At 37.6% G+C, this 20,802-nt stretch overlaps 1 protein-coding gene and 1 long non-coding RNA gene across 3 annotated transcripts in view; one reads left to right on the top strand and one right to left on the bottom strand.

Moving 5' to 3' along the window:
- Positions 1-20,802, top strand: part of LOC100890906 (deleted in malignant brain tumors 1 protein) — a 44,421-nt gene that overhangs the window by 9,524 nt on the left and 14,095 nt on the right. The window contains exons 3-5 of one of the 2 annotated variants that reach the window (XM_030991988.1): positions 1,700-2,008; positions 5,684-5,995; positions 20,373-20,681. In XM_030991988.1, the coding sequence (XP_030847848.1) occupies positions 1,700-2,008; positions 5,684-5,995; positions 20,373-20,681 (930 nt within the window). The remainder of the gene's footprint in view (positions 1-1,699; positions 2,009-5,683; positions 5,996-20,372; positions 20,682-20,802) is intronic. The other variant, XM_030991989.1, reaches the window with a different exon arrangement.
- Positions 13,577-14,451, bottom strand: LOC115926745. The gene is made up of 2 exons (XR_004065246.1): positions 14,291-14,451; positions 13,577-13,639 (listed from the first exon to the last, which is right to left on the bottom strand). It is a non-coding gene; the product is annotated as an uncharacterized LOC115926745 (long non-coding RNA).

Below are 20,802 nucleotides of genomic sequence, written 5' to 3' on the forward strand. Positions count from 1 at the left end.
CGTCAAGTTGTTCATAGAGGGCTCTTACGGCGTTCGTAAGAACGCCTAACGAGCGGAGATTCGTATGGCCTTCGTATGAACGACTCATGGCGTTCGTAAGGCGTTCGTAAGGTGCTCGTAAGGTGTACGTATACAATTTATGCAAATTTTGAGTTTTAGCGGTTATAAAGCCAAGCGCGCGAAGTTCAAATCTTCACTCTGTTCATAGTCAAAGGCGACGGAAGTGGGGGGGAGAGGCGGGGGCAGGGGGGGGGGCACTCGCCCCCAACCAATAAACGTCTTTTTGCCCCCCCCCCAAACAAAACAAAAGCCCCACCCCCTCCTCCTCCCCTCCCCCCAAAAAGAAAAGCAGTAAAGGAGTAAAAATGGTTTGTATTTTTAACCCAAAAGAACATAACAATAATAAAAACCTGAAATAAATCACATATAAAATTCCATTCAAAGAAAAGGAAAGATAAAAGGAATTTAAATTCTTAAACATTCCGCATGCCACCTATCTTTGTCAATGGGGGATTTTATAATAGCGATACGAGCATATCGTCGAAATATTGTGAAAGGATGGGAAAGCATTTGTGTTTTTTGTTTTAGGGGTGAGAAGACATGAGCCCCTGAACGCTGGCGTACTGATAGGGGGTGGGGGTGGGGTGTTATTTCGTATTCGATACCAGTGATTTACAAATGTTACTGAAATGACATAATTTTCCGGTATTTTTTTCTCAATCATTATGTAAGTCATACCTTTTTATGCGTTTGTTGGAAAATTAGAAATTCCCAAATTTACAGGCGGGCGAAAAATATGCTTATTTAAAGTCTTTATGTCAGGGCCTGCAGAACAGCTGGGCTCGGGGGCTCGAGCCCCCTCACTTTTTGAAAACGTATGTTAAAGAGAAAAAGAAAGAAAGAGAGAAAAAATAAGTGACCTGTCAATGTCATAAATAAGGTATCAAAATATACTGATCTGACCGTAACTAAAATGCCTAATAAAAACCACAGAGCTTACAGGGGCTCCTCCTTCGGACCCCACTAGGGGCCCTAAAGCGGTTCCCTGGATGCTTATCTGACCATAATTAAATACCTAAAACCCCTGAGCTTCCGGGGTCTCTGCCCCCTGGACCCCACCAATGGCCCTAAGGTTGACCACTGGATGCTCATCTGACCGTAGTTAAATATCTAAAAAAAAAACTCTGAGCTTCCAGGGGCTCTGCCCCCTGGACTCCCCTCCAATTAGTGACATGCCAGTGTCACAAATAAGCTTACCTAAAGCTTATCTAAATATGCTTATCTGACAGTAATGTAATGCCTAAAATCCCTGAGCTTCAGGGGGCTCAGCCCCTTGACTCCTTGCCGGGGCTCAAGCCCTGGACCCCACGTCAATATACGTGTAAGAGTGGTGGTGAAGCAGAAATTTCTTCTGCCCCCCGCCTTCCAAACGTTTTTGCTCATTACGCCATTGCCCCTGGAAGGTGAGCCCCCTGGAATGTTACTCCGTAAGAAAGACGTAAGAATCTATGCCCTATCTACGAATCTCTACGAACTCTGACATTCGTAGGAACAGGGAGATTTGTACGAACATTTGTGACCGTAGCGTTATATCTATGCATGCGTGCAAAACATAGGTTTTCAACCAGCTATGACAGACCTACTTCAATCATTCAAATATTTGTTTTGATATTTCCCTGCTCTTTATTACATGTTGCAGAGGAAACCTATAGTGTACGACTTGTGGATGGTCAATCGCCCAGTGAAGGAAGAGTAGAGATTTTGTACAATGGCCAATGGAACACTATCTGTGATGATTACTGGAGTCTTGAAGAAGCACAGGTTGTTTGTCGTCAGCTCGGCTATGATACTGATAATGCAACACCAAAGAATTTAGCCTACTATGGTCAAGGTTCAGGACCGATTCTACTAGCCGAGTGCTCCGGTTTCGAGAATACCTTGAATTCCTGTGCTCTGTATAAATTGGATTACGTCTGTAGCCATAGTATGGATGCAGGAGTAAGATGTGGTAAGCTTTTACTTCCTTTTCGCATGACGAGCAGCTACACTCAGCAAAAAAAGAAAATTGATACTCTCTTATGTTCAAAATGTTTTTATTAAGTCCTCAATTAGATATAATAAGATATTTATATCGAATTAAAGTTAAACGACATCAATTAAGATCAGGTTTTACACTTCCACGTGACTGTGTAGAACAGGTGTCACATGCATATTCACCTGTTCTACATATTTTTACATAATAGCAGTGAAGGGATGTTCTTTTGTCCGTCATGTTCATAGTGTTACCTCCTGCATCCATGTTTATCGTCGTGTGCAATCTAAGATTTCTAATTGTAGTCAACATGGGCAGTTGAGTACGTTAACACGCATGATCAGTCGGCGTTCGTCGTATTCTCGTCCACTCAATCTAAAAGTCCCTATTAATGAACATGTGCATCTGTAAGACATGACAATAGAACCAAAGAATAAAAAAAACATTGAGAATTTGTATTTGTATTTGTATTTATTAACATTTATTTCCTTCTCAACAGCACAATATAAAACACAATGTATATATACATGATATATGTAACAATTATTTCAACATAGAGTATACAGTAATTAATTCAGAATGATGAGTTCTTGATGTTATCCGTTGTCTCAGGACTGCATGACTTTGACTAGCACGGTCACAATGCTTCTCCTTTCCACCCAAGATTATGGACAAGCCATAGGAACCCTCCAATGCTCATCAACATTGTAACTGCCAATTGGCCAATTATTTGGGGCAATTTTTTTTCAGAGACCTATCAATTGTTAAATGGCAATATGATTCACATTGCGTATCATCTTTATGAGGATTAATTTGTGATTATTTTGAAATATTTAAGATAAGTTTAAATTGAAATATTAACTTCAAAATCTTAACTATGTGTCGTGTCCAACTTTCTTCTCTTTTTTGCTGACTGTCTTTCAGCAAAAAGATAGGGCCTATGATTATAACTATTTTACATACGTGTACACTAAAACTATAGATAATTTGAAGTGATCGGTGCCATCTTTCTTATCACTCTAAAGGGGAAAAACAAATATTGATCTCAAAAGTGGCATGGGAATATTTTTATTTGGGGGAGACATGAGTAACTGGTCCGCAATTATTTCCGATTAAAAAAAATCAGTGGCACTTTTAATACCCTATGGTATGTCCCATAGAATTGATGCTCAGATTACGTAATACGTCATTCCCATGATCGCACGTTTTAATATTTATAAATAACTTTTGAAAAACTATATTAATATTTGAACTTACCAAGATTTTATTGTATATATTTAATTAAATTCAATTCATTTTTATTTGCACATTTGATAAAAATCACAATAACAAGCTCAAACAATACAAAATCAATTCAAACAAATAACACAACTAAACAGAAGTATCAAAATGTGGGGGACAATCAAATGCCAAAGGCATATCAAAATATTGTCTCTAAGTATATAAGTAATTCAATAGTATTTAGTGGTACAACAGGAAGAAAAGGAAAACAAGGCAAACGTACCGTTTTACAGACTCAGAGTATGTATTATATTTAATAACATTAGATTTGTATATTGTGTTAAACTAGATAAGGAAGGGCTATTCTTTATTTCGGACCTATGACTATTCCACACTTTTGGAGCGCTATATTATTGTGGTACGGGAAAATTCATACTTATATTTTGACATTCGAATGTGGTTGGACTGTCGGGAAAACAATCATTTACAAACATTGGCAGCAGATCTTGCAAGTACGAAAACATAAAACTTGCTAATTGCAACTTGTGTATTATTTTCTTGAACTTTCAACTGTTTCCTTTCACTAATACAGGATCCGTGTATGCTAACGGTGCTGAACCATTAATAATTCGTATTGCTCTTTTTCGTAAAATTGTAAATCTATTGAGATGGGTTGAAGCACAACTACCACAAATAATGTTGCAGTATGTTAAATAATCATAGACTGATAGATAGCAATAAGAATATGGCGAGGTAAAACTTTCTTTAATCGATTTAACACTTCAATGGATTTTGATACTTTACATACTATCGCAGAAATATGATTTTCCAACCTAAAGGGGGTGTAGCAGCATGACGAGACTACGTGCCTTTCCCATGGCCTGACTCGGGGCCAATCGACGCGACCGCAGTATTCACGTGCGTGCAACTTACGCGAAACCGAAGCGTGAGGAGAACTTCGGTCTGCTTCGCGAACGCTAGCGCGCACTGACCGTTAATCAAATCCATTCGTTTACGTGTAGTTGTACAAACGAAGTCGTAGATGGCGCTAACCAGTATTTGCCATGCTAGACCCCTATAATATATCATTCAAAACAATCCCTAATAAATTAGAAGAATATACCAAAGGAATGTGGCAATGGTCAACGATTACAATCATATAAGTTATCTGTATTCTTGCGTTGAAAAAGCATACATCATGTTTTGGAAAGATTAATTTTCAATTTGTTAAATGCAAACCAACCAGAAAATGTTTCGAGCTCAGTGTTCAGAGTGTTACACGGATAAGCCACATTGTCTTCTGATAAAAAAAATAAGTTAGTATCATCGGCGTAAATAATTGCATGGGAAATTTGCTCACAAACTGAATATCATTTATGTATAGAATGAAAAGAAGTAATGGCCCTAACACACACCCTTGTGAAACACCGATGTTTACATTCCTGGTAACGGAGGATTTGTTATTAATTGAAACTTATTGCATTCTGTCATTTAAATAACTCTCAAACAAATCTTGTGCGATGGATGCATTATGATACTAACTAACTAAACATATGATTTTAGTAAATGCGTTACTCACTTAACCTGATCAGCTTTAAATGGGTGGTTGTGGATGATAGATTCTAGAAACAATTGCTCGGTCTTCATATTGATTGTAAATTATCATGGAATATCATATTGATGTTATACACTGTATTTATTTCCAATAAATACGTTAGACAATAGTTTTTCCGGGGACCTGACATTCTCGCGAAGAGATAGACTCCTTACATTTTTGTCGGTGACTAGTTCTAGTCACTCTTATCTATTATGCTTTGTCATTGGTTATAATTAATTTAATGTATAACTCCTCTCTTAATTGGTCGGATGACGTAAGGGTAATTTTATATATCCCATCTTGTAATCTTGGTTTCTTCGTAAGGGTCCTCCTGGTTGGCTGGTAATATCATGTGATATGTAAACCTCGTCGGGTATTTAAATGCCATGTGCGGGATTTTGTAGATAAGTTTTATTTCATTCCGTTACCATGTTAAGATGTGCTGCTAGTTTTACTCGTCGATAGGGCCCTCCAGCCTCTGAGAGAAGCAGCTTCTTTAAATTGTTCTTACTTCCAGGCAAGTATTCATCTCTCCCGTACTATATCCGATACAGGTCCCTCATTTTTTTTAATAGATTGGACATTTTAAAAAAATAACACAGCCTACGTCTATGAAACATGAGAGGGGCACTTTAACACACAATGCAGTCTTCAGTAATCCGCCTTGGTTAGATTCGAACCCACCTTGGTTTGACAGGCAAATAAGCCAACTTGCCTCCTCGATTTTATCCAGGCATGCGTGCAAAACATAGCTTTTCAACCAGCTATGACATACGTATCTCTTACTCAGTTATTTTCTATGATATTTCCCTGCTCTTTATTTCATCTTGCAGAGCTAGGAATCTCTAATGTAAGACTTGTGAATGGTCCATCGCCCAGTGAAGGAAGGGTAGAGATTTGGTACAATGGCCAATGGAACACCATCTGTGATGATTTCGGGAACCTTGAAGAAGCACAGGTTGTTTGTCGTCAGCTCGGCTATGACACTGATAATGTAACACCAATGAGTTCGGCCTACTATGGGCAAGGATCAGGACCAATTCAAGGAGCCCGATGTTATGGTTGGGAGGATACCTTGGAATCCTGTACTCTGACCTCAGTGGATTCCACATGTGGCCATTATCAGGATGGAGGAGTAAAATGCGGTAAGTTTATACTTTCCTTTCGCATGACGAGCAGCTACACTCAGCAAAAAAAGAAAATGGATACTCTGTACTGTTCAAAATGTTTGATTAAGTCCTTAAATATTAATATCGAATTAAATAAAAATTGGTACTTAAACGACATCAATTAAGATCAAGTTCTGAATTTTAACGCTTGGATGGGCACAATCATTTTACAGTTTAAAGGTCTGATTACGAAAATCGCAAAACTAGAGTGAGTAGCCTGTAAAATAGTAATGTACATGTGCATCTGTAAGACATTATGTTTAACAATAAAAACAAAGAATGACATACATTGAGAAGAATGAGCTGTTGATGTTATCCGTAGTCTCGGGATTCCATGATATTGACTAGCACGGTCAAGATGCTTCTCCTTTCCTCCTAAAATCGTAGACGAGCCTAGGATACATTCAATGCTCATCTGTCAGAGACCCGTTTATTGTTACACGACAATGCTCACTCGTGGATAAATAGTATGATTCAAAATTTATATCATCTTTATGAGGCTTAGTTTTTGTTTATTTTGATGAAATGAAAGATTAATATAAATTAAATATTTACATGAAAATCTTAACTATAAATCGTTTCCACGGTTTTTTCTCCCTTTTGCTGAGTGTATTCCAGCGAAAGATAGGGTCTATGATTACATCTATTTTACACGTAGAATTGATGCTCAGATTACGTAATACGTCATTCTCATGATCACACATTTGAATAGGTGACGCATAAGGCTATTAAAGTTGCCCTAGGTTAGTTTACCTAAAGCAGTTGTTCCTATCGGATTCGGTCTATACTTGGTAAATGAAATTCAAAAAGATCGTGAAGGCAGTTGAGGGCGTTGTGGAAGGCGATCAACCGCCCCAGCCCACGAGATTAACAACATCTCGCCGGCCTCCTGACAAAAATTGGAATAGTGTTCACTATACCGACAGCCCATAAGACCTGACAACCCACGAGATCGACATTGTCGATCTCCCGGCCTTTGGTCTACTGGGATGACCCCGGAATGACCTTCTTGTACGTTACCTTGAACATTGATACAAAATATATGTTTATTCTCGAACTGATTCTTATGAAGGTGTAACGTGAGCAAGGAGAAAATGCAAGTGACAACGTTCAGTGATTTCAGATTGCATCCCTTACAAATGAGATCAAACAATGATAACTCTGAATGACATTTTTCCTCGTTTCTGAAAACTTACGAATCTTATGGAGATTGGTATTTGTTGTCAACCCTCTATTCAATTACAGATATTTCCATTGAAAACATATTAGGGACTGGTACAATAATGTTGATATTTCTTGTGGTACTATTAGAAATTATACACTTTTCTCTTCTTTTTTTTTCTTCTTTTTTTTTTTTGGGGGGGGGGGGTTCATAGATTTTTAATCGGATAGTTCCATGTGGGTTTATCATCTATCAGTGAATTCCTCGTGTGTAATGTATATCACTTTTTTCCGTATTCCTGTGATACAACTTCAAACTAGTATTTCCAACATGACAAGTTACAAAAAGCGTGTGAAAATTTGGATTTGCAGTCTCTGAGTGTATTCCAGCAAAAGATAGGGTCGATAACATCCATTTTACACACACGAGCAATCAACACTATGGATAATTTAAAGTGATCGATATCAACTTCCTTATCAATCTAAAAGGGAAAATACTAAAAATTGATCTCAGAAGAGGCATGGGGACTGGCATTGGTTAATTGGGGGAGGCAGGAGTTACACGGTCTCGATTATTTCTGAAAAAACAACTCATTGGCGCTTCCAATACCCTAGGGTATGTCCCATAGAATTGATGCTCGGAGTACGTAATACGTCATTCTCATGATCACACATTTGAATAGGGGACGCATAAGGCTATTGAAGTTGCCCTAGTTTGTTTTTTCGAAAATAGTTTCTATCGTGTTCAATCTATACTTGGTAAATAAAATTCAAATTTCATATTATTTTTATATTTTTGACTCTTTTCTTATCCCGCATTTTGCTTTAACCAGTGTTTATCCTGTTTCATATTCACAATTTTGATTGACACGGACCTGTTTATGCAACTCTCTCTCTCTCTTTGCCCTTTCACTCTTTTTCTGAAGGGGTTCTCTCTTTGTTTCTCTCTTTTTCTCCTTATATCCCTCTTTTTGTACCTCCCTCCTCTTTTTTTTGTGTGTATTCTTTTAAGAATTATCATCTTTCTTTAATCGATCGGATGGTTCTTGAAAGTAATATCACCCGTGTGTTAAGTAAGCCCGAAATAACAAAGTAATAAGAAGGCATTTCCAAGCATAACTGAATGATTGTCACAAAATGTTTTAATTTTGAAAGTAAGAACATTATGATTATCGCAATAAACATCTGTTTAAAAAAATGTATAATATGTAAACTAATTAGATGTATGCCAACTTGCCCAGCCGTTGAGTTTCGTATCAATTAGATTCATAGAATATTTGATTTCATATCATTAGGTATAAAGACACCAACAGGACAAAAACAACTTGTCTTTTCATCCGGGATAACCATCGCCCAAACTCTTAGTTTTAATATAATTTGTTTTCGATGTTGCCATAACAAGATGCAGGCGCGTACACAGGGGGGGGGGGGGGGGTAAATCCCCCCTTTGATATTTTTCTGTGTGTAAACCCCCCCTTCCCCCCCCCCCCCATAACCCCCTAAACCCCCCCCCCCTCCCTTTTGACTTTTTTTTTTTTTTTTTATTTATTAAAAAAAAAATTTTTTCCCATGGCTGACCTAAAAAGCTGACCTTACCCCCCCCCCAACGGAGCAAAATGTCAATTTTTCAAATTTCGAGACCCCCCCCCCCCCCCCCCAAAAAAAAAAAAAAAAAAAAAAAGTGTCCTCTTATTGCAAGTTATGTAGTCCCCCATAGAAATTATCTATGAAATAATGAACAAATTTAATTTTGAAATGAATCTACTACTAACGTGCTGACGACATGACTACAACTTATTCAGAATTAAAGGCCTTAAAAATAAAAGATGAAACCTAACTTCACTTAACCTTGGCATAAAATTATTTTTATTTTTCTCGTTTTTTAATGGCAACACTTTTCGTACATAACTATAGGAGGCTATTCAGTCAATATATTAGAAGATCTTCTGTTGCGCAGCAGGGAGTGATATTTTTCGAAGAGTTGCTCTATTTCCATGTTTTCGTTCAAAAAAAATACCTTTCCATATAGTTCTCTATTTTTAAAACGAATTCTATCGTATGCAGTAAATCCATAAACTATATACAAATAATTGAAGAAATAGTTTTACATACAGAATGGTTAAACAAAATAATAATCATCACGACCGTAAACTTTTTGGCAGATAGAAACAAAAGATGAATGACAAAATTAGTATTTCAAATATTGAAGATAATTCCAAACATTAAATACATGACCGTGTTGGTGGTGGCACGTTTCCAACACTTCCAAAATTTTGTCTGAAGTGAAACCATTTTTGTTTTAATTTATTCTTTTTGAGTTTTGTTTTGTATATATATTTTTTCATTTCATAATAACGTTTTACAGTTAATACAATTATATAAAATGACGGTAGTCGATTTCGTAATTTGGCCGAAAAATATTTCTCGTCTTACAACCATCAGAATATAGTTAAGTGCATTAGTATTATTATTGCTACCACAAAGTCCAAACAATTCATTGTTTTTCGTAAATATTGGTGTGAAAGGACTTTAAATAATTAGAGATATTAATCCATTGGAAAATGTGAGCCCTTTTAAAATAAAAAACTTTGAACTAGTTATGTTCTATTATATTTGCCTTTACCCTCATTATGTCTTCGATTACAAATTAAACGGTTGCTAATCATGGTCATGATCATTGGAAAACTGCTTCCAAAAGAATCAGAAGTGACACATGTCAGTAAGTATTGTTATATTGTTCTAAGCCATCGCTTGAACTTATTCTAGTAGATTGTAAATTATCATGGAAAGCGCGTAATAGAATGATAATAACGATTGCCTTAGTAAATTACAGTAGTATGCTGCAATACTTGATTAAATGTGCGCTAAATACTTGTTCATATTATATCTTCTCATATGATTATATTCTATATGTATATTTCGCATTTAGGGAACACTGTCTGTTGCAGCCACAATGGGATTGATCCATATTACTTTGACTTGAAGTTAACGCCCTTGTGACCCCAAATAGACGTCATGTTAAACGTGTCCGTTAATATTGTTGTACATTGTGTCACCAGAATTCCATCATGAATAATGTGACGTATTAGTCATTCATTATTAATAATATAACATGGCCTGGGCTTAATCCTATTTTCTACTTTTATAAACTTTTGTTATTACACTGTCGCTCAATTTTCAATAATTTATTGCATTTAACCCCGGTGCCTAACATTTAACAAAATTATGTGTGCCCATGCCTTGAGCCATAATGCATGGCCGTCCAAAGGATTTTTTTATGTTAGGGACCGGGGTAAAATGCAATAAATTATTGAAAATTTATTGCATTTTCTGTTTTTTTTTTAAATTTATGGAAACTGCCCCTTACCCTAGCCCCCGCTGCGTACAGTCATGGTTCAGTGACAAAACAATGGCCTCGTAACTGTGAGGCCCCAGGATCAAAACCGTGTCGATGTGCTATATTAGTGCCCTTTTGTGGGGCATTAATCCTCATTACTGTCATTTATGACTTAAGGGCATAGGTCCCCTAGTTGATAGGCATAGTAGCAACACATGCTTTAGCAGTCACGCAAAACACACATTGGCAAATTATTATTCAATAAAATCTGAGAATGTATACTATTATCTAGATCTATTATTTTTTTTTTTTTTTTTTTTAATAATTCCATAAATTGGAATTAAAAAAAAAATCCACCTTTATGATCGACAGTGTATCTATACAATTCAATATACTATAACTTCCTTTGTTAATAATCATGATTGTTAATAAAGCGATATTTAAACAAGTTTATATTTCAAATTTCTTAATTCATTCACGGTTTCCTTCCTTTAACTCAAATATAAATAATATTTTCATTAATAAAACATAATTTAAATTGGACGGACCGTAAAACTTCTTTCAAAAATTAACTCTTCAATTTAGACATTAGCAAAGCCATTTACTTAGTGAAATGATATATATACCATACTGATATTCATTTCATTCAATTTATCCATGTGTTATATGGTCGGGGAGAATTCTCGAAACATTCGAATAACCTGTGTTAATATAACTTTCAGGAAATAATTTTTACTACAATTTTTGGTTATTGCAAAGTTTTAGCTGCGCCTATTTTACAATTGTCATAAATCAATTCCCATTGTTATACATAATGAATATTATCCAAAATAATAAAAAGTGCCTTTTGGGATTAGTATATGTTACATTATATCTCACTGCATAGTTTAATATCGCCTTACTCGATATATGCCGACTTTTAATAAAAGTAGTATCATGACTCATGAGTCATTTGTTTAATGTTCAGTATCTTGATTAAGCCGACATCACCTGGAGATTTTTAAACGGATTTTAATGTTACATTTACCAATACTAGTCTGTATGCGCCAGCGTGTGCGAGTAGGTGCATGTGAGTGCGAAGGTGTCAGTGTGTGTATTTTTTCGTATTCTCCTTCCATAATTTTCATGTTTTCATTTATCCACATAATTTAGAAGAAGAGTTTTTCATCCGTGAACCAAGAGAAATTCATTTATTTATATTTTTATTTAAAGACTTACACTTCCATTGGGGCCAGGACCCGTTTCACTTCTGTTGTCATCACATTTGAATCAATTGCGTATTAACCGTGACACGCTGAATCTTGCTGATAGGTTGAATACCCTCCCCCTCCCCCCCCCCCTCGCAAAGATTTACCAAAAATGCCTCTCACCTCCGTCCATCCAAAAATCAAATTCTCCCCCCCCCCCCCCCATTTAGAGGAGACCAGGACTGGTTGTTCAAGTATTACATTACATATTCGTAGTAGGCCAATGATATTATCCAATAGCTTTCTGCACGAGATAAGTTATAGGTTCACAAGCCTACTTTATTAAGGACTGTGCTGAAACATGCGTGCGCAATCCCGTTTTGGCTCGAGGGCTATTAAATCCCAGCGCGTTCTTGCCATACCTCATTTCCTTTCAACGCTTCAAGCTATGCAGATCAAGACATTCAATTATATTATTGCTAATTGATGCTCGTTGTATCACATTCCTAGTGGGATCGAAGTACGGCTATTCCGTTCGTATAGTACGTCCATATCGTTTTAGGTAAGTTGTTACTCCGTCTAAAGCTATGGTCACAAATCAGAGCAGCGACCGACCGATCAGCAGCCAGCTCGGTCGCTACGGGAATTGAGGCATCGCCCGGCGATTTTTGGAGAAGTCGAGCAGGCTGTAGAGCCCCAGCGATGCCTGGGCGGTGACCTGTCGATTCCCGTCGGTCGCCGGTCAAAACTGGGCGAAATCGCGGAGCTTTTTCGCGCGGTGTCCCGGTAGTGACCGACCGGTGACCCTCCGATCGCCGGGCGGTCTCCCACCAGCCACCGGCTGATATTAAAGAAATTGCCCGGCGGCCGGCCAGTGTTCGGCAGGACTCAGAAATACGCCCGGTGCCTGGCCGTTCGCCGCCCGGGCACCGAACTAATCGAGCGTTCGCCGCCGAGCGATTTAGGTCAAAAATCGAAGCCATCAGGTCAAAGGCTGCCGACCGATTTTGGACTCGCCGCCCAGTGACCGACTGATCTCCCAGGGGTGACCGGGCGGCGACCCTCGACAGCCTTTGACCTAGGGGGTTCGATTTTTGACTTAAATCGCTCGACGGTGAACGCTCGATTAGGTCGGCGCCCGGTCGCCGAGCGTAGTCTGGGTGGCGAGTGAAAGTGAGCAGGCGCCGTACGAATTTTAATTCCGCGCTAAAACTTCAGCAGCGACCGAGCGATGCCTTAAAAACGAGCGGTGCCTGGGCGGCCGCCGCTCGGTGGCCGGGCAAAATTGGCTAAAACCTCGCCGCTCGGCTGCCGAGCAGGCTACTTTTGGGTAATGTGACCATAGCATAATTGCAGGACGGGTACAATTTTGAACAGGCGTAAAGCTCTAGAGAAGTCCGAGCCCGTCCATGAAGTTCTTAAACTGATCGTCAACATTTGCTTCTACGTTCACTCCGTTCGCACACAGTTTGAGCCTGTTCAGCAACATTTTCCGGAACGTATAGTGAGAACTAGTGTGGTGTGATCGGGGCTTCACTTGAATGTCTTGATCTGCACAGTTTGAAGCGTGAAGTTGAACGGGAATAAGGAATGGCAAGAAGGCGCGGGGCCGTTATAGACCTCGAGATCGTACGGGATTGCAAACACTCTAGGAGCGCGTTCGAACGCACTAAGATCGAGATGAAGACGAGTTGAACTGTCTCTGAACTTGTGGTCTGGTTACAAACTAGTTAGAACAAATTGCGAACTAGTTAGAATGGTCCATGGTTTGGACGTAATGGAAACGACTTGTAAAACTAGTTAAAAACGAGTTAAAACTGATTGTAACTGTTGTCGATCACGAAAACCCAATAAATTCAGTCAGACACAAGCTTTTACGGGAGTTGTCAATCTTTATTTTACGTCTCCGTATCCATCCATGTAACTCCGTGAAAACTGTATGACAAAGAAAAAATTGCAAGCATAATAAGTAAATGTGCAAATGAATCTAACCACAACTGCAATGCTTCAATACGTTACGAAATAAGGAAATGAGCATTTATATCGATTACAGTTTCTATCGATTACAGAATCATCTACGCAAAATAATCTTGGCTATAAACCCTTGCCAATCGATATAATCATTAGGTCATACAATTCATAAGGCTTCTATGGCTCCTTGTAACCTTGACAGCCTAACTAAATTGAATCAACTCCAATAACGAAAGAATAATGACTTTTCATTGCCCCACATATGCCTTTCTATGTAAGTAGAAAGTGTAGATACTTCCAGACCTTCCTTGTAAATTTCATTTATCTTTGTCCTAAATTACCCTAATACAAGTACTTTCATAACTATGATAAATGAAACCTGTCTCATACAGTCATAAGTCATATATATCAGTCATTACTCTTCACCTTATACAATATTTCATAAATGCGGTTTTACCGTTCTACGTAAATTCCTACACAGTCGCACATTACACGTGTACATGAACGTATCGCTACATACAGCCAGACTTGGCTTTATATCCAAATTAATCTTCATAATCCTTTACATAACAGCACTTAATTGCAAGCAAACATCATATATATAAATATACTGACCTCTGTGCCCTTTTGTGAACTGAATATCCCTCAGAATACGATTTTTGACAAATCAAAACATTCGGTAACAAACAAACTCAGCTTGCTCCATCGAACCAAAAATCAGCTGCCACTAGAGGGCGACAAATTTCTGAGCAAGTCAACGTCATCTACACTGATTATATACCCTACTTAAGAAATCCAGCCATCTGATTGGTCGAAAGTGCAGTCGTGGTTTTAGCCATTGTGTGCGGGTAAGCCTGAATCCGATGACCGGGGTAATAATAATATGTTGTAAAGCGCTGTGATACACATGTATGTCTGTAAGAGCGCTATATAAATGCCAATATTATTATTATTATTCCCGTAAATAAACGAAAAATGCCAAACCTATGTAATAGTTCTAGAGTAAATCAATAAAATCCCGGCAAAATTCCAGTTACCGGGAAAATAGTTAAATCTTGCTGAAATACCCAATGGTTTACGTGTTAAAATCTGGTTTGAGCAAGCGCGGATACCATACATTGTGTTTGTGTGAATTGGTCGCTCGCGCTAGCTTAATAAGACGTACGATGTCGATCGTTCTACTAAATCCGGCCAAGATTCTACTTATAGTTTCCAAACAACGCAAAAATGGCTGAAGAAACTCTTTCTAGATTTCAACAAATAAAAAGTATAAACAAGGTAATATGTTGGGAACAGAAATAATTTTATATGATATTTGAACTGTGAGTAGGAATTCTCATTTCGGAGGTGAGGAGGGAGGGTGTTCCATAGTTCAGAGCCATAACTTCACATACGGTACATGTACACATAAGTAAATATCGAGAAAAAAAATTATGATATTTTTCTGTTTGACGTAATACTGCGAAAGTTTACTTTATGAGGCATCATAACGGGCATAAATAATTTTACAGGCTTATATGAAATAAAGTGGTAATATACATGTACGTGCTCGTTTGAGCGTGTTTGGGGCGTGCATTGATGCAGGTTCATGCCATAATGTTCTCTGTATCACAATGGCGCCGGTTGGGTGTGTGCGATTCGCTTCATGGTTAACATGTCTTCTTGCAGTCTTACAGTTGAATAGCTGCTACGGTCGTAAGTGATTTTCAGTAGCTTTCATATCTCATAAATTTGTACCGTTTCATTTGAATATTTTATATTTTTCATAGAAATCATATATATATAGATATATATATATATTACTTGAACTTACAACAATTGTTACTTTCAATTTTGATTTTGAATATTAACATTATCTTGACCAACCACATTTGTTTAATCATAACTGTATATACTATTTCCGACAGTTTATTTGAACTTGTAACAGTTCTTATTACCAATTTGAATTTGTAGTATATTTACAGTACTCTTATTCAGCCACTCATGATTATTTGTATTCATATACAGTTTCTTTTCCGGCAGTACTACTTTATTTTTTTTTAAATATTTATGTTGATCCTGTTATTTCTTGTTTGTTTTAAAATATGTAATTTGATGTAACAGTGTCATTTTTTTGTCACACATTATATGTTTATTTGATGTATTTACATTGTTTCAGATGGCCCCAATGTAAATCAGTCTTGTAACTGTATGGGCTTTTTTAACCATGTATAAATAAAGATATCAATTGAATTCTATTAACATGTGAAATATTATTTGAATTACAAAGATTATTTATTTTGGCCGTCGTCTTAGGCCAGGAAATATATTTCGAACGTAACTTTTGTTTATGATGACACGTCTGATTTAAAACCATGTTTAAGAGAATAAATATCTGTTTTATAATTTGTGTTACTTATTACGCAATTCATATCAAAACCTGTCAAGAAGAAGGAAAAATGAGTACCAAGACAATTCAAATCTTTAAAATAAATTACATACGCTATTACATTTGTTTTCTACTTTATTTCTGAAACCGGTCATAGTGAAGAAGAGAACTCTCAAGGATTTTTCTTTCGATTATTTATGTTATTAGTTGTTTATTGCGGTGACGGAGGATTATTGACATTAAGTTAATTGTTCTATAATTATATATATTTTACCAAAACACGACAACGAATTCCAATATCAATGTATATCAAAATGATTAAATCTTGTTACATCATCAGGTAACCTAGTTTTACCTACTGGTGTTACGTTGTATACATGTATAGTATACAACGAACGGTTATTCATATTTTTATTTTTATTTTAAATTTACATTTGCATTCTTTATCATTCTTCAGTGTCTTTTTTTTTCAAACAGATATTTGAATTATCTGATATATTACAAAGAGAAGGATTAGTTACTCTGATATTTTACATTACATGTCATCCTGTCTGACTACGAGCATGACGATCTTGACCGAAATTGACAACAAATTGACAAAATCATGAAAATTATACAAATTTGGGGATTTTCATATTCATCCTAGTCACTCCCTACACTTAAGTAAATATCGCACACAGTTTGAGCCCGTTTGGCATCATTTTCGAGAACGTAGTGAAAACTAGTTTGGTGTGATAGGTGCTTCACTTGAACGTCTTGATCTGCAAAGCCTAAATCGTTGAAGTTGAACGGGAATAAGGAATGGCGAGAACGCTCTGGGTTTTTATAACTCCCGAGTCAGGACGGGATTGCACACGCTCTAGGAGCGCGTTCGAACGCACTAAGAACGAGATGAGGAAGAGTTTAACTGCCTCTGAACGGGGTGGTCGGGTTAACAATTAGTTAGAACAAGTGGCGAACTAGTTAGAATGGGTTTGGACGTATTGGGAACGAGGTAGAACTAGTTAATAATGGGTTTAACTGACTTCGGACTGGCTTGGACTGCCTAATCTACCCGATCTGAACTTAATATTAACTGGCTGTGGACGGGGGACAAACAGAATGGACGTATTGAGGACTGTTTACGAACGAACTAGGATCGTATTATAGACATTTATTTTTACACATTCTGCCCCGACCACAACCCGTTTTACGATTTTCTAGTACGGTTCCAGAATGTAGTAAAAACTAGTTTGGTGTGATGGAGGCTTTAAGCATGAAGCAAATCGCACACACTCAACCGGCGCCATTGTGATACAGAGAACGTCATGGAATGAACCTGCTTTAAAACACGCCCTAAGCACTGTCAAACAAGCACATAATTACATGTTCATGTATAATACCATTCTATTTTAAATCAGCCTGTTTAATCATTTATGGCCGTTGTCATGCGTCATAATGTAAACTTTCGCAGTCGTTCGTCAAACATAAGAATTTTTTATTTCATTTTCGATATTTACTTAAGTGTAGGGAGTGAATAAGGTGAATATGAAAATCCCTGACAAGCCCCCGACACACCAAACTAGTTCTCACTACGTTCTGTAAAATGTTCTCAAACGTGCTCAAACTGTCTGCGAATGGAGTTGAACGTGGTAGCAACTGTTTACAATCTGTTCCATAACTTCATGGACGGGTTCGGACTGGCTATACGGAAGGGTGCTCAAGAATTTTGAGCCTGTTCGAAAATTTCCCCGTCCTGCAATCAGACGGAGTGACACCTTACTTAAACAGAGGAGGCCGTACTACAAACGGACTGATTACCGTACTATGAACGGAATTGCCGTACTTTGATTCTACTTGAAACGTGTTACAATGTGCTGCGGTCGATCATCAATTAGGCCTACTAGCAGCATAAGTCCCCATCACACCAAACTAGTTCTCACTACGCTCTGGAACCGTCCTAAAAAAAAATCATAAAAACAGGTTATGGTCGGGGTAGAATGTGTAAATAATGTCTATAATACGATCCTAGATTGTTCATAAACAGTCCTCAATACGCCGACCTAGTCTGTACCCCGTCCACAGTCAGTTCAAATCAAGTCCAGATCGGGTTTGCCATTTCAAAGCAGTCCAAGCCCGACTTTATCGGTTTAAACCCGTTTTTAACTAGTTCTACCTCGTTCCCAATACGTAGGAACCATTCTAACTAGTTTGCAACGTATTCTAACTAGTTTGTAACCCAACCATCTCGTTCAGGGACATTTCAACTCGACCAAATCTCGTTCTTTAGTGCGTTCGAACGAGCCCCTGAAGGCTGGAGGGCTATAAAAGTCCAGTGCGTTCTTGCTATTCTTTATTTCCGTTCAATTATACTGCTGCTAATTGATGCTCGACCACGTCACGCTGTAACACGGTCCTAGTAGGGCCGAAGTACGGCAATTCTGTTTGTAGTACGTCCATTTGTTTGCAGTAAGTTGTCAACCCGTGTAATTGCAGGACGGGGAAATTTTGAACAGGCTCAATGTTCTAGAGCACCCTTCCCGTCTAAGCCAGTCCGAGCCCGTTTATGAAGTTATTAAACAGATCGTAAACAGTTGCTACTTCGTTCACTCCGTTCCCACACAAATTGAGCCAGTTTGAGCCAGTTTGGCAACATTTTACAGAACGTAGTGAGAACTAGTTTGGTGTCATGGGGGCTTCACTTGAATGTCTTGATCTGCTGTTAATATCCAATATAAAGTATATTACAGTAAAAACAAGTTATATAAGGTTAGTACAGAGTAAGACATAATCAAACAAGCTAATATGTTGAAGTAGAATTTTTTTTAATGATATTTGAAATGTGGGTGGGGTTCTCATTTAAGTGTTAAGGAAGGAGTGTGTTCCAAAGTTCAAGTCCAGATTGAACTACACATACACATACGTAAATATCTACAATGAAATACGACATTCTTCTGTTTGATGTACCACTGCGAATATTTACATTATGACGCATTTTAACGGCCATTTATGATTACAGACTGATGCGAAATAGAATGGTATTATACATATACGCGTATGTGTTCGTTTGAGCGTCTTTGGGGCGTGCATTGATGCAGGTTCATTCCATAACGTTCTCTGTATGACAATAGGGACTTTTAGATTGAGTGGACGAGAACACGACGAACGCCGACTGATCATGCGTGTCAACGTACTCAACTGCCCATGTAGACGACAATTAGAAATCTTTTAGATTGCACTCGACGATATACATACATGCAGGAAGTAACACTATGAACCGGACAGACAAAGAAAGAGGTCTACCCTTAACAATAGGCCATTTTCGTAATGTAACCAAATTTAATGCATAGGTCTTTGTGAAGTGCCTCAATACAAATTATTTCATTCACCTGATAGGAATAATAGTATTTCAATAGTCAGAATGCAACTGCATATATTAAGTGTTGCTAGGTAGGTCAAGCCATAATGTTTGTCCAACCTGGCAACAACTAATGTATGCAGTTAGGATTCTGTCTATTGAAATACTATTATTCTTATCAGGTGAATAAGATAGTTTGTATTGAGGCACAAATTGTATATTGCGGTGACGGAGACTTATCGACATTAAGTTAATTGTTCTTTAATTATATATAAATATATTTAAAAAAAAACAATTTATACTTCCATTCTCTTTCATTGTGAAGTGTCCTTTTTTTTAAATAAATCAAACAGATATCAATACCTTCGTTTCATGATTTGATATGGAAAAAAATAATCTTGTTTGGAAACCATCACCATCAAATTATAAAATGTGCATTTGAGATGAGAAGATAATTTGATTTATCGGATATATTCCAAAGAAAAGGATTCGTTACCCCGATAATATACATTACATGTCATCCTGTCTGACTACAAGCATGACAACCTTGACCGAAATTAACAGCAAATTGACAAAAATCATGACAATGATGCAGATATGTGATGCTCACCATACCACTCCCTACACTTAAATATTGAAAATGAAATTAACAATTTTTCTTTTTGACGTACCACTGCGAAAGTTTACATTTTGCTCTCAAAACAATAACTTGTACAGGTCCCTCATTTTGTAATAGCTTGGACGTAAAAATAACAAAGCTTTAGTCTATAAAACAGAGGAGGCGCTCGTTAACACACAACGCAGGCTTCATGCAGTCATCCGCCTTGATTAGATTCGAACCCACCTTGGTTTGACAGGCAACTGAGCCAACTCGCTTCCTAGATTTTATCCAGGCATGCGTGCAAATCAAGCGTTTCAACCAGCTATGACAGACACACCTCTCATTCAGTTATTTTCTATGATATTTCCCTACTCTTTATTTCATGTTGCAGAGGAAACCTATAGTGTACGACTTGTGAATGGCCCATCGCCCAGTGAAGGAAGAGTAGAGATTTTGTACAATGGCCAATGGAACACTATCTGTGATGATTACTGGCATCTTGAAGAAGCACAGGTTGTTTGTCTTCAGCTTGGCTATGCCACTTCGAATGTAACACCAAAGAGTTTAGCCTACTATGGTCAAGGTTCAGGATCGATTCTACAAGTCCAGTGCTCTGGTTTGGAGAATACCTTGAATTCATGTATTCTGTCTTCAGGGGATTACGTCTGTAGCCATAGTGAGGATGCAGGAGTAAAATGTGGTAAGCTTATACTTCCTTTTCGCATGACGAGCAGCTACACTCAGCAAAAAAAGAAAATTGATACTCTCTACTGTTCGAAATGTTTGATTAAGTCCTCAATTAGATATAATAAGATACTTAT

The sequence above is a fragment of the Strongylocentrotus purpuratus genome, unplaced genomic scaffold (assembly GCF_000002235.5).
Source record: "Strongylocentrotus purpuratus isolate Spur 01 unplaced genomic scaffold, Spur_5.0 spur5_scaffold_2, whole genome shotgun sequence".
Taxonomy (NCBI): Eukaryota; Metazoa; Echinodermata; class Echinoidea; order Camarodonta; family Strongylocentrotidae; genus Strongylocentrotus; species Strongylocentrotus purpuratus.